The 13,538-nt window shown below is 35.2% G+C and overlaps 1 protein-coding gene across 1 annotated transcript in view; it reads right to left on the bottom strand.

Moving 5' to 3' along the window:
- Positions 1–13,538, bottom strand: part of TRPM7 (transient receptor potential cation channel subfamily M member 7) — a 100,014-nt gene that overhangs the window by 54,618 nt on the left and 31,858 nt on the right. Inside the window, exon 12 of the mRNA XM_052647368.1 lies at positions 2,307–2,441. Within this exon, the coding sequence (XP_052503328.1) occupies positions 2,307–2,441 (135 nt within the window). The remainder of the gene's footprint in view (positions 1–2,306; positions 2,442–13,538) is intronic.

Below are 13,538 nucleotides of genomic sequence, written 5' to 3'. Positions count from 1 at the left end.
TTCTTACACAAATTACACTGTTTCTGAGTTATAGAAATTCTGTTCATAAAATGGAACAAAGAAAAAGATATACCCATTTCACACTGTCATTTACCTTAAACAGGATATATAATTTATGTTCTTACATTTATTTTTGCAAAAACACAAAAGCTTTTGTTTTCTAACAGTCAGGCAAACACTGCAAGCTTCAAAATTATATATTAAATTTAATTTATATTTCACTGATAGTGGAAGCACACATTCTCTTTCCTCTTGTTAAAATGTCCATCTCTGTTTCTGTTATTAATCACCAAGTTTCAGCAATATATTAAATATTTTGGGTAAGAAACCTTTAACATTTATATATGCTGTTTTTTCCCTATTATCTTAATTCTATTAAATGAAATATTACAGTAGACTAAACAAGTTTCATTTTTACCTAATCTTATTTTGAGGGTATCCTGTATTTTGAAAAAATACCCACTATTATCTCTCTCATCAAGACTGACATAAAAGAGCCAAAAATATATTCTTCTAAACTTTTTAGAAGTGCCCTCATCTATATAAAATTTACTGCAATTAATTCCATGCAGCATAAATCAAGAGACTTACTGTCAATATTTTAAATCTGGTGTTTCAAAGAAATATCAAATGAAAAGTTTCTCCTACCAAATTTTTCAAATGAAAATTTTCTGTGTTATAGTTAATTTCTTATGAGGTTATTAGTAATCAATTCAAACTACTTTTCCATTTTTATATAATAGGACCCTGATACCAAAAAGTTTGAGAACCACTGCTTTATCATGGTATATATAATCCCTCAAACTTTAAATAATTTTATCAATAATTGATGTGGAAAGGTAACTATTATCTTAATAATTTTGAGTTATATTATTAAAACATTACTTGCCTTGCTAATTGGATCAATTTTTATTTTTACTGTTTTATACTTGTTTTACATTTCAGGAATAAACCTTACTTCAGCACAATGAATAATCCATTTAATATTACATCTGTTCTCTAAAGACAGTAGAATGCCAACAAAGTTCAATTTGACTGTGTTAGACACTATTAAAGGAAAAAAAATGGGGGGGAGAAAAGATATAATCCCTACTCGAAGGAAATTTAAGGTCCACAGTAGAAGATAAAATTGTACTTAACAAACTATGACATTGGGATTTACTGTACCAATGCCTTGGCATTTGAAATAAGTTTAAACAAAGAATAAAATACAGTAACTGGGTAAGTAGTTTGGAAGAAAAATGCAGACCAGCACTGTGTAAATAGCAAACACTTTCTAAAAAAGCTTATATTTAAGGGAAATAGTAGATAGATGATGTAGCTGAAACAGCCACTCTATAGGAAGATGGGAGTTAGGAATTGAAAGGCTGAGTGACAGAAATAGCTGAGGCAAAATTTCAAAAGCCGGAGAGCTTTGAAAATTAGTCTAAAGGCCTGAGTACTATTCTATACATGTCAAGAAGCCATCAAAAATTTTTAAACTGGGAAAGCTATGATAAAATATGTGACTATAAGAATATCTGGGTTAAAGATTTGAAGATAGGCAAGGAGATTAGATTATTGAAGTAGTAAGGCTAGAAATGATTGAACAGTACAAAGACATTAAGAATGCAAAGGTAGAGATAAAGACGTAGAAACTGATGAATAAAGGGAAACAGCTTAGCAGAGAAGTCAAAGTTAGATAGCTAGGATTTGGTCATAGTACTCCTCAAGTACTATTGGTAATGAAAAATTATAAGAGTAGTAGTTATTTACCTCTGAATGTTAGTGACATTAAATTTGAAACATAATGAGAAAAGCTTTGTAAAGGGAATAATTAGTTTTCAGGAGTTCTTTAAAAGAAAAAAATGAAAAACAGTATGTAAGCTAACAGTAGATACCACAAGGTCAAAATCATAAATAGAAACAACAAAAAGGAGACATGAAAAAAGTAATGTGTAATTTCTCCATTAATCAAAGGAAAACAAATTTGGTTAACAAATGACCACCAAGAAATAGAAGAAATACAATGGCTCTATGATTAAGAAGCTGATCTTATAAGTTTTAAAAGGGAGGTGAGGTGAAAGAAAGGGTTGTTAACACTACATCTCTTTCCTATGTAGCTATGGTAACAGAGGAGGTCTCCAGAAACAGGGAAAGGGTCTCAGACTGTCATAAACAACCTATACAAAGACTGGGTATAATTTTTTCATGTAATCTAGCAAAATATTAAAGGTTTTATCAATAGGAATGAATATATTCAAGTAAAATGACACTTTTCAAAGACGATAAAACTTAGTCCACAAAGAAATTTAACATAAACTTACAGTGTTGTAAAGTTCTTCCAGTCTAGGAATGGTAAGGAATTTATGCATGCTTACTCCATTTTCAATAAGAAGTTTTACAAATGCAACTCTATCCATTACAAGAGCATCAAGCATAGCTTGTTCCAAGGATCCAACCTAAAACAGCATCAAAATTAATAAATATGTTTCACGCATTCTGATTATACAAAGTTCTAAATGCACGTCCTTAGGATTTACACGTATTTATTCCTGAACAGATTTAAAACAAAATTAAAAAGATGCAAAATCTAGAAGGCTAGGACTTAACTATATAGGAAATAGATAGACCTATCTAGAGTAGTATTCCCAAAAGAACATTCTGCAGAAGATCAAGGGTTACAAGGGGGTGGAGGTATAAGAAAGAATCCATCATCAAGTAAATTTGGGGGAAAACAGCTTAGAGCAATGATTTTTAGTGTTTAGGAAAGGTTTTTTTAGAGGAATCATTTTAATAATTAGGGGCCACAACTACATTTAGTGGACAGGGTCAAAAGACACCAGAAATCACGCAGTATGCTGGATAATCTCACTTATATCTCACACAACTTTTTATTATCCTGTTAGACTCTAACAAATGAAAATCCAACAATTTTGTTTTACATAGAAACACAAAGTATTGTCACAGACTTTCTAAAAATACAACTACTGAATAAGTCAGACAAGATTATATTCAGTTTTCTTTAGAATTATAAGAGAAACCATTCACCATTAGAGAAAAATCACATCTCTGACAGCAGCACAACATGCAGCACTGTAGTTTAATACAACACGTGTACCAGTATTTGTGGCACTCCCCTGATGGCTCAGATGGTAAAGAATCTGCCTGCAATGCAGGAGATCCAGGTTTGATCCCTGAGTCTGGGGACGAGAATGGCTACCCACTCCAGTATTCTTGCCTGGAGAATTCCATGGACAGAGGAGACTGGTGGGCTAAGGTCCATGGGGTTGCAAACAATCAGATATGTCTAAGTGACTAACAACTTTTCAACACTTGTAATTGTTTACAGACTCTTTTAGAGACTTCAACAGACTCTAAATCAAATACCCTAAAATTAATGGAGACACAAATAGAGAAATTTCACCGAGAATCTAAAATCCATTAAAAACAATATTAGTATATTTAATACTGTTATATTAATATCTTAATAATATCCTATTGCTTTTGCATATTTTTAAATATTTTGGTATCATATAATAAAAAAACTGTGATGAAAATCAATACCAAATCATTAGCTTTTTTCACCTGTTGTTTTTTAATCTTATTCCAATTCTATCTTCAGAAATTTACTATTTGAGGGAGAAGGTTGGAGGGAGGCTTTAAAGGGAGGGAGTATATGTATATTTGTAGCTGACTCACACTACTGTAGAACAGAAATCAACAACGTTGTAAAGCAATTATCCTCCAATTAAGAATAAATGTTAAGAAAAGTTTACAACTATATAACCTCTTTACAGCAGCTTCTAGTACTTCTTCATTCAATCTATCATTGATTTCTATTATTTCACAAAGGGTATGGTCTCCAAAATCTTTTTTAAGTATAAAGACTAAATATTAATTAATGCCTTACACATGATGGATGGATGGAAGATATTTTCTGTGATTTTTTTCACCATTCAGTTCTACCTCATAACAAGGAATGTATTTTGACACTGCACTTAAAAACAAGGCACAACTTATAAGAATGTAACTTATTTTCTTATATATTAACAGTCTGTAACTTTTCATGGCATGTTACTCCTATTTTAGTTTACGATTACTTCCTACTTTCTCTTATCACATACAAATCTGATTTGCTATTAACTTATTCTAACATTAACAACATTTGCTCTATTGAAATATGTTTCTACTATAAATCATTTTCATTTCCCTATCTTCAACATAATTAGGCCATTATAGTATTTTTCAAAACAATTTGTATAGTAAGTATTTACCGAATTTCTTTTCCACATAATAAAAAAAGGTATAACAAAGTTTTTGTTTTAAAAAAGAAGTATTCTAGCCAACTGGGTTTATAATCATTGACCTAGAACAGTAACAAAGCCTGCCAAAATTTTCACACCTGAGAAAAAAAGGCTTAGTTAAAAAAAAAGTCTGTTTGTAAAACAGAATTTCTTCACATACTCAATGCATACTGAACTCCTAACAAAAATAAAAGTAAAAAATGTAAAACAACTGTCCTGCAGACTACGTTCAGGGTGAAGAAGCATAAAATCGAGCTTCCCAGGTGGTTCAGTAGTAAAGATTCTGCCTGCCATTGCAGGAGATAAGGGAGACATAGGTTTGATCCCTAAGTGAGGAAGATCCATTGGAGAAGGGAATGGCAACCCACACTGGTATTCTTGCCTGGGAAATCCCATGGATAATGGAACCTGGAGGGTTGTAAGTCCATGGGGTCACAAAGAATCAGACATGACTTAGTGATTAAGCACACAGCACAAGCATAAAATCAAATAGATAATACGATGCAGAACAAATCTTTGAGATAAAACAAATATAAAAAGAAGGTAAAGGCTGTTGTTTAAGCCTTTATATCTAAGATAAAAAAATCCAATGAAATTATGCAAGGGAATGAAAGGTTGGTTTACTGCTGGAGTTTAACCACAGCTGATTAACATCAGTTTCTTCCTCTATAGTTTTCTAAGAGGGGAAGCAACTAAATAATTTTTAATTATTATTATAGAGAAAATATATTCCCATGATGAAAAAAAATCAAATACCATAAAACAATATGAATGAAACTGTCCTTCCTTTGCCCCTCATCTCTGCAGACACATCCCACATTAACAGTTTCCAGTAAAATTCCTGACCACACAGGACATATAGATATGTATGAATTTGCCACTTATAAACAGAATTTGCCACAATTAAGATCACACTATGCATACCATCCTGCAATTTGCTGTTTACATTATGTAGCTAGAAAGGTACTAGCTCATCCTCTGTAAAGGCTAGATAGTGTTCCAAGATATGGATGAACATTTAATTTATCAAGCTTTCTACTGATTCAGACATTTAACAAAAAATTGTGAAGCACTTACTATACCATAGGCTGTGAAGACAGCAGCGAACAAAACTGAAAAAATATTCTTGCTTTCATAATTTACTTCCTAGGAATACAGCAATAAACAAACAAATAGCTTTAATGCATTATGGATCAGGTGATAAATACAACAGGAAAAAATGGCAGATAAACACATACAAAATGATGTCAAAGGGGACTGCTATTAAAAAAGGGTGAACAGTAAAAGCTAATTAAGAAGGAGACATTTCGTCTGAAGCCAGAAAAATAAGAACTTGCCAGCCCAGGTAGGAATCTAGGGGAATAAAGCTCCAAACAAAGGAAATAGTAAGTAAAAACAGAGAGCAGAAGCATTCTTGGTATGTTCTAAGAACAACAAGGCCAACATGGCTATAAAATAGAGAGCAAAGGGAACAGTGGTAACAGGTAAGGTAAGAGAGTAGATGATGAAAAGTAAAGGTGTGGACAATGTTAAGCCTTACAAGACATCATAAGGACTCTGGTTTGTGGTCTGGGTAAATACAGTATGATACACTGTCTATCTGCAAAACAAGAGAAAAGAATGAGAACGAGGAAACCAAACAGGATGCTACTAAAACAATACAATACAAAAGAAGGGTGAGAGTAGATTGGACCAGGATGATAAAATTAGAAAATAGATGAAAGATTTACCGAAGGAATTGTTTTAACAGAAAAGTTAAAAATTAAACTTTCTTGTTTCAGAAAGTGGGAAGCTGTTGTGCCATTTACTAAGATGAGAAGACTGCAGAAGAAAGTGTTCTAAACCTTCAAGAAAACACTATAGTGAGTTTTCTTATACAAAGAACACTTTTTCTTTTTATTTTAACCTTTTAATCAATTTCACCCATTTTGCCCACCACCCACATCTGCCTCTGGCAACTACCAATCAGGTCTCTGTACCCATGAGCTTTTTTTTTTTTTAATTCCACATATAATCCATATCATAAGAGACATCACACAGTATTTGTCTCTCTCTGACTTATTTCACTTAGCACAATGCCCTCAGGGTTCATCCATGCTGCAAATGGTTAAGATTTCATCTCTTTTACAACAGGGTAAAACTGCTCTATACACATATACACATGATTTCTTAATCCGTTCATTTTCTGAAGGACACTTAAGAGTGTCTCCGTTATTTTGACTGTTTAAAAAATGCTGCAATGAACATGAGAGTGCAGGTATCTTTTTTTTCTTTTTCTTCAGCTAAATACCCACAGGTAAAATTACTGGATATGATAGCTCAATTATTTAATTTTTTGAGGAATCTCTATGATATTTTTTATAGTAGCTGCAACAACTGTGCACAAGCGTTTCCCTTTCTCCACATCCTCAACAACACGTTATTTATCTTCTTTTTAAAATCTTTTTAATAACAGCTACTCTAGCTATTTCAAATCCTGAAAGATGATGCTGTGAAAGTGCTACACTCAATATGCCAGCAAATTTGGAAAACTCAGCAGTGGCCACAGGACTGGAAAAGGTCAGTTTTCATTCCAATCCCAAAGAATGCTCAAACTACCACACAACTGCACTCATCTCACACGCTAGTAAAGTAATGCTTAAAATTCTCCAAGCCAGGCTTCAGCAATACATGAACTGTGAACTTCCAGATGTTGAAGCTGGTTTTAGAAAAGGCAGACGAACCAGAGATCAAATTGCCAACATCTGCTGGATCATCGAATAAGCAAGAGAATTCCAGAAAAACATCTATTTCTGCTTTACTGACTATACCAAAGCCTTTGACTGTGTGGATCACAATAAACTGGAAAATTCTGAAAGAGATGGGAATACCAGACCACCTGACCTGCCTCTTGAGAAACCTATATGCAGGTCAGGAAGCAACAGTTAGAACTGGACATGGAACAACAGACTGGTTTCAAACTGGAGAAAGAGTACATCAAGGCTGTATCCTGTCACCCTGCTTATTTAACTTATATGCAGAGTACATCATGAGAAATGCTGGACTGGAAGAAACACAAGCTGGAATCAAGATAGCCAGGAGAAATATCAATAACCTCAGATATGCAGAAGACAACACCCTTATGGCAGAAAGTAAAGAGGAACTAAAAAGCCTCTTGATGAAAGTGAAAGAGGAGAGCAAAAAAGTTGGCTTAAAGCTCAACATTCAGAAAACGAAGATCATGGCATCCGGTCCCATCACTTCATGGGAAACAGATGGGCAAACAGTGGAAACAGTGTTAGATTAGACTTTATTTTTGGGGGCTCCAAAATCACTGCAGATGGTGACTGCAGCCATGAAATTAAAAGATGCTTGCTCCTTGGGAAGAAAGTTATGACCAACCTAGACAGCATATTTAAAAGCAGAGACATTACTTTGTCAACAAAGATCTGTCGAGTCAAGGCTATGGATTTTCCAGTAGTCATGTATGGATGTGAGAGTTGGACTGTGAAGAAAGCTGAGCACCGAAGAATTGATGCTTTTGAACTGTGGTGTTGGAGAAGACTCTTCAGAGTCCCTTGGACTAAAAGGAGATCCAACCAGTCCATTCTGAAGGAGATCAGCCCTGGGATTTCTTTGGAAGGAATGATGCTAAAGCTGAAACTCCAGTACTTTGGCCACCTCATGAAAAGAGCTGACTCATTGGAAAAGACTCTGATGCTGGGAGGGATTGGGGGCAGGAGGAGAAGGGGCAACAGAGGATGAGGTGGCTGGATGGCATCACCGACTCCGGTGATGAGTTTGAGTAAACTCCGGGAGTTGGTGATGGACAGGGAGGCCTAGCGTGCTGCGATTCATGTGGTTGCAAAGAGTCGGACATGACTGAGCAACTGAACTGAACTGAACAGGTGTGAAGTGATAGTTCATTGTGGTTTTGATATGCATGCCCCTAATGATTAATAATGCTGAGCATCTTTTCATGAACATATTGGCTATTTGCATGCCTTCTTTGGAAAAGTATCTATTCAGATTTTCTGTCCATTTTTCAGTTGGGTTTCTTGGTTTTGTTTGATTTTTGTCTTTTGTTTTTGCTTTCCTTTATGTATTATGGATATTAGTCACTTATCAGATTTATGATTTGTAAATACGTTCTTCCAGTGAGTAGGCTGCCTTTTCATTTTGTTGATGTTTTGTTTTGTTGTGCAGATTTTTAGTTTGAGGTAGTCTTACCTGTTTGCACTTTTAGGTTTTGCTGTTGGTGTGATTAAAAAAATCATCACTAAAATCTGTCAAGGAGCTTACCACCTATGTAATCTTCTACAAGTTTTATGGTTTCAAGTCTTATGTTTAAGTCTTTGACCCATTTTGAATTGATTTTTGTGTGGGGTATAAGACAGTGGTCAAGTTTCAGTCTTTCATGCAACTGTCTAGTTTTCCTAACACAAATAATTGAAAAACACTGCCCTTTCCCCTTTGTATAGTCTTGACTACTCTGTCATAAATTAATTGACATAATATGTGCATGAGTTTATATCTGGGCTCTCTATTCTGCTTCATTGATCTATGTATCTATTTTTATGCCACCATCATGTTTAAATTACTATAGCTTTGTGAAAAGTTTGAAGTCAGGCAGCATAATGCCTTCAGCTTTATTCTTTCTCAAGACTCTTTCAGCTACTTAGGATCTTCAGTGGTTCTATACAAATTTTAGAATTGCTTCTTTTATTTCTATGAAGCCACTGGAACTTCGACAGGGACTGCACAGAATCTACAGATTCCTTTTAGTGCAGACATTTTAGCAATATTGATTTCTATCAATTAGCATGAAATATCTTTCCATTTCTGTATATGTTCTGCAATTTCTTTCATCAACATATTATAGTTTTCGGTACATACATCTTTCACTTCCTTGGCTGAATTTATTCCTAGGTAATTTATTCTTTTTGATGCAATTGTGAATGAGATTTTCACACAATCAGTTCAGTTGCTCAGTCATGTCCGACTCTTTGTGACCCCATGGACTGCAGCATGCCAGGCTTACCTGTCCATCACCAACTCCCAGAGCTTACTCAAACTCTTGTCCATTGAGTCAGTGATGCCATCCAACCATCTCATCCTTCAATCCTTCCCAGCATCAGGGTCTTTTCCAATGAGTCGGTTCTTTGCATCAGGAGGCCAAAGTATCGGAGTTTCAGCTTCAACATCAGTCCTTCCAATGAACACCCAGGACTGATCTCCTTTAGGATGGACTGGCTGGACCTTCTTGAAGTCCAAGGGACTCTCAAGAGTCTTCTCCAACACCACAGTTCAAAAGCATCAATTCTTCAGCACTCAGCTTTCTTTATAGTCCAACTCTCACATCCATACATGACTACTGGAAAAACCATAGCTTTGAGTAGACAGACCTTTGTTGGCAAAGTAATGTCTCTGCTTTTTAATATACTGTTTAGGTTGGTCATAACTTTTTTTCCAAGGAGCAAGCATCTTTTAATTTCATGGCTATAGTCACCATCTGCAGTGATTTTGGAGCCCCCCAAAATAAAGTCTTTCACTGTTTTCATTGTTTCACTACCTATTTGTTATGAAGTGATGGGACTGGATGCCATGATCTTAGTTTTTTGAATGTTGAGTTTTAAACCAACTTTTTCAGTCTCCTATTTCACTTTCATCAAGAGGATTGTTAGTTTCTCTTTGCTTTCTGCCATAAGTGTGGTCTCATCTGAATATCTGAGTTTACTGGTATTTCTCCTGGCAATCTTCATTCCCGCTTGTGCTTCATCCAGTCCAGCATTTCACACAACAGATTTATGCATACTGATTTTGTATCCTGCAACTTTGCTGAACTCACTAGCTGTAACAGTTTTTTGGTGAAGTCTTTAGGGTTTTTTACATATGGTATCATGTCATCAGCAAAGAGTGACAATTTTACTTCTTTTCCAACTTATATGCCTTTTATTACTTTTTCTTGCCTAACTGCTATAGTAAGGGCTTCCAACACTATGTGCAATAAAAGCAGGAAGAGTGCTTTATTCCTTAACTTAGAGGAAAAGCTTTCAACTTTTCATCATTGGGTATGATGTTAGCTGTAGGTTTGTCATACATGTCTTTATTATATTGAAGGATATTCTCTCCATACCTGCTCTGTTGAGTCTTTATCATAAACAGATATAGAATTATGTGAAATACTTTTTCTGCATCTATTGAATTGATTACACAATTTTTATCATTCACTTTCTTTTTAAAATAATTTTATGTATTTTTGGCTGTGCTGGGTCATCACTGTTGCATGGGCTCTTCTTTAGTTGTGGCGAGTGGGGGCTACTGTCTAGCTGTAGTTTGTGGGCTTCTCATTGTGGTGACTTCTCTTGTTGAAGAGCACAGGCTCTAGGGAACATGGGGCTTCAGTAGTTGTTGCACATGAGCTCAACAGTTATGGTTCCGAGCTTGAGGATATAAACTCAACAGTCGTGATGCATGTGTTTAGTTGGTCTAGAGCATGTGGGATCTTCCCAGATCACAGATCGAACCTGTGTCTCTTGCATTGGCAGGTGGATTCTTTACCACTGAGCCACCAGGGAAGTCCTTATCACTCATTTTTTTGTGATGTATCATGCTGACTGATTTGTAGATCTCCAGAATAAATCCCACCTGATTATGGTACACTGTTGAATTCACTTTCCTAAGATCTTCTCTCAAAAGTTGTTGTCTGAGGAGCTGGGTTCCATCAGTCTGAATCTGGATGCTAAAACACTCCTCTTAGGGATACTAAAAGGTACTGGGACATTCTCAACTACTGGGAGCTAGTAAAAATATAATACACTGCATGAAGAAGCAGAAAGGTTTGAGAGAGAACAAAAAGCTGGGGCAAAGTTGACTGACAAGGTTCATCCCCTACACAAGGCCACCTCTTCAACACTAAAAGAGCTGGGGGATTTCCCTGGCAGTCCAGTGATTAAGATGCCATGCTTCCAGTGGTGTGGGTTTGCTTCCTGGGTAGGGAACTAAGATTCTGCACACACCACATGACCAAAAAAAAAAACACAACTGGAAGAGATGGTTATTTCATCTACTGTATAGAAACTAGTACAGAGTCAAGTAAAATAGAGAAATATGTTCCAAATGAAAGAGTAAGAAAAAACAATGAAATGGAGGTAAGTAATTTACCCAAGAAAGACTTCAAAGTAATTATTATAAAGATGCTTACCAAACTGTGGAGAAGAATGAACACAGCAAGAACTTCAATGAAGAGATGGAAAATCTAGGACTGTATCAACCAGAAGTCAAAGAACTGAAGAATAAAAGACTGAACTGAAAAATACACTAACAGGGTTCAACAGCAGACTAGATGAAGCAGAAGAAAGGATCAGTCAACTTGAAGATAAAGCAGTAGAATTCACCCAATCAGAGTAGCAAAAAGAATTTTTCAAAAAGTTAAGTTACCTTAAGAAACTTACGGGACAATATCAAATTGACTTAACACATTTTAGGTTTCCCAGAAAAAGAGCAAGACAAAAGGGTAGAAATCATATTTGAAGAAATAACGACTGAAATGTCCCTAATCTCAGGAAGAAAACAGACATCCAGATACAGGAGGTTCAGAGAGTTCCAAATACGGTGAACTGCAAGGAGATCCAACCAGCCCATCCTAAAGGAGATCAGTCCTGGGTGTTCATTGGAGGGACTGATGCTGAAGCTGAAACTCTAATACTTTGGCCACCTGATGTGAAGAGCTGACTTATTTGAAAAGACTCTGACGCTGGGAAAGATTGAGGCAGGAGGAGAAGGGGACGACAGAGGATGAGATGGTTGGATGACATCACCGACACAATGGACATGGGTTTGAGTGGACTCTAGGAGTTGGTGATGGACAGGGAGGCCTGGTGTGCTTGGGTTCATGGGGTTGCAAAGAGTCAGACACGATTGAGCAACTGAACTGAAACTAACAGAGACCTTCACAGAGATACATAACTGAAATGCCAAAAGTTAAAGACAAGGAGAGGATATTATAAGCAATAAGAGAGACTTCTCCAAACTAGCAAAAAATAAAGGGGTCTATCATCACTACACCAGCCTTTCAAGAAATGTTAAAGGAGCTTCTTCTAAGCTGAAAAGAAAAGGTGGTACTTAGTAATAAGAAAACATATGAAAGAATAAATCTCAGTGGAAAGGTAAATATACAGTAAAAATAGTAAATTAATTACTTATGAAGTCAGACTAAAGGTTAAAAGACAAAAGTAGTAAAAACAACCACGATTACAGTTATTAGTTAAGAGAAACTCACAGTAAAAAGATGTAAAATGTGACATGAAAAACAAAACAGGATGGGTAATATGAAAATGTTGGGATTTAGAATGGGATCAAAGAAGTGGTTATTAACATAAAACAGACTGTTAAGTGATATAAATTATCTGTAACTTTCATGGTAACCACAAAGCAAAAAGCTACAGTAAATATGCAAAACACAAAGAGAAAGGAATATAAATGTATCATTAAAGAAAGTCATCAAACTATAAAAGGAGAGCAAGAGGAAAAAAAGAAAAGAACAGAGAGGAATTACAAAAACAGCCAGAAAACAGTTAACAAAATGTCAGTAAGTACGTACTTATAATAATTATTTTAAATGTAAATGGACTAAATTCAACAATTCAAAGAGTAGCTAAATGAATAAAAATGTAAGCCCCTATCTACATGCTGTCTATAACAGACTCACTTTAAGTGTAAAGACACACAAACAGATTGAAAGTAAAGAAATGGAGAAGGATATTCCATGCAAATGGAAACCAAACAAAAGCTTACCTATATCATATAGAGGAGAGTTTTTAAAAAAAAACTGCAATAAGAAACAAAGATGGATGGTACATAATGTTAAAGTGGTCAATTCAACAAGAAGACACATTTGTAAATATTTTTGTACCTAACATGGGAACACCTAAATGCATAAAGCAAATAGTAACAGACTTAAAGGAAGAAACAGACAGCAATACAAAACAATAGCCTCTTACATAAATGGATAGATCATTCAGATAGAAAATCAGTACGAAATCATAAGCCTTAAATGACAAAATAGACCCAAGGATTTAATACAGATATACCAAAAGTTCCTTCCTAATAGCAAAAAATACACGTTCTTCTACAGTGTACACAGAAAATTTTATAAGACAGACAATGTTAAGCCACAAAACATGTCTTAATAAGTTTAACAAAACTGAAATCATATCAAGCTTCTTTTCTGGCCACAATGATATAAAACTAGAAATTAATCACACAAAGAAA

This window comes from Budorcas taxicolor, chromosome 10 (genome assembly GCF_023091745.1).
Source record: "Budorcas taxicolor isolate Tak-1 chromosome 10, Takin1.1, whole genome shotgun sequence".
Classification (NCBI taxonomy): domain Eukaryota; kingdom Metazoa; phylum Chordata; class Mammalia; order Artiodactyla; family Bovidae; genus Budorcas; species Budorcas taxicolor.
This window is presented reverse-complemented; position numbering and strand designations above follow the sequence as displayed.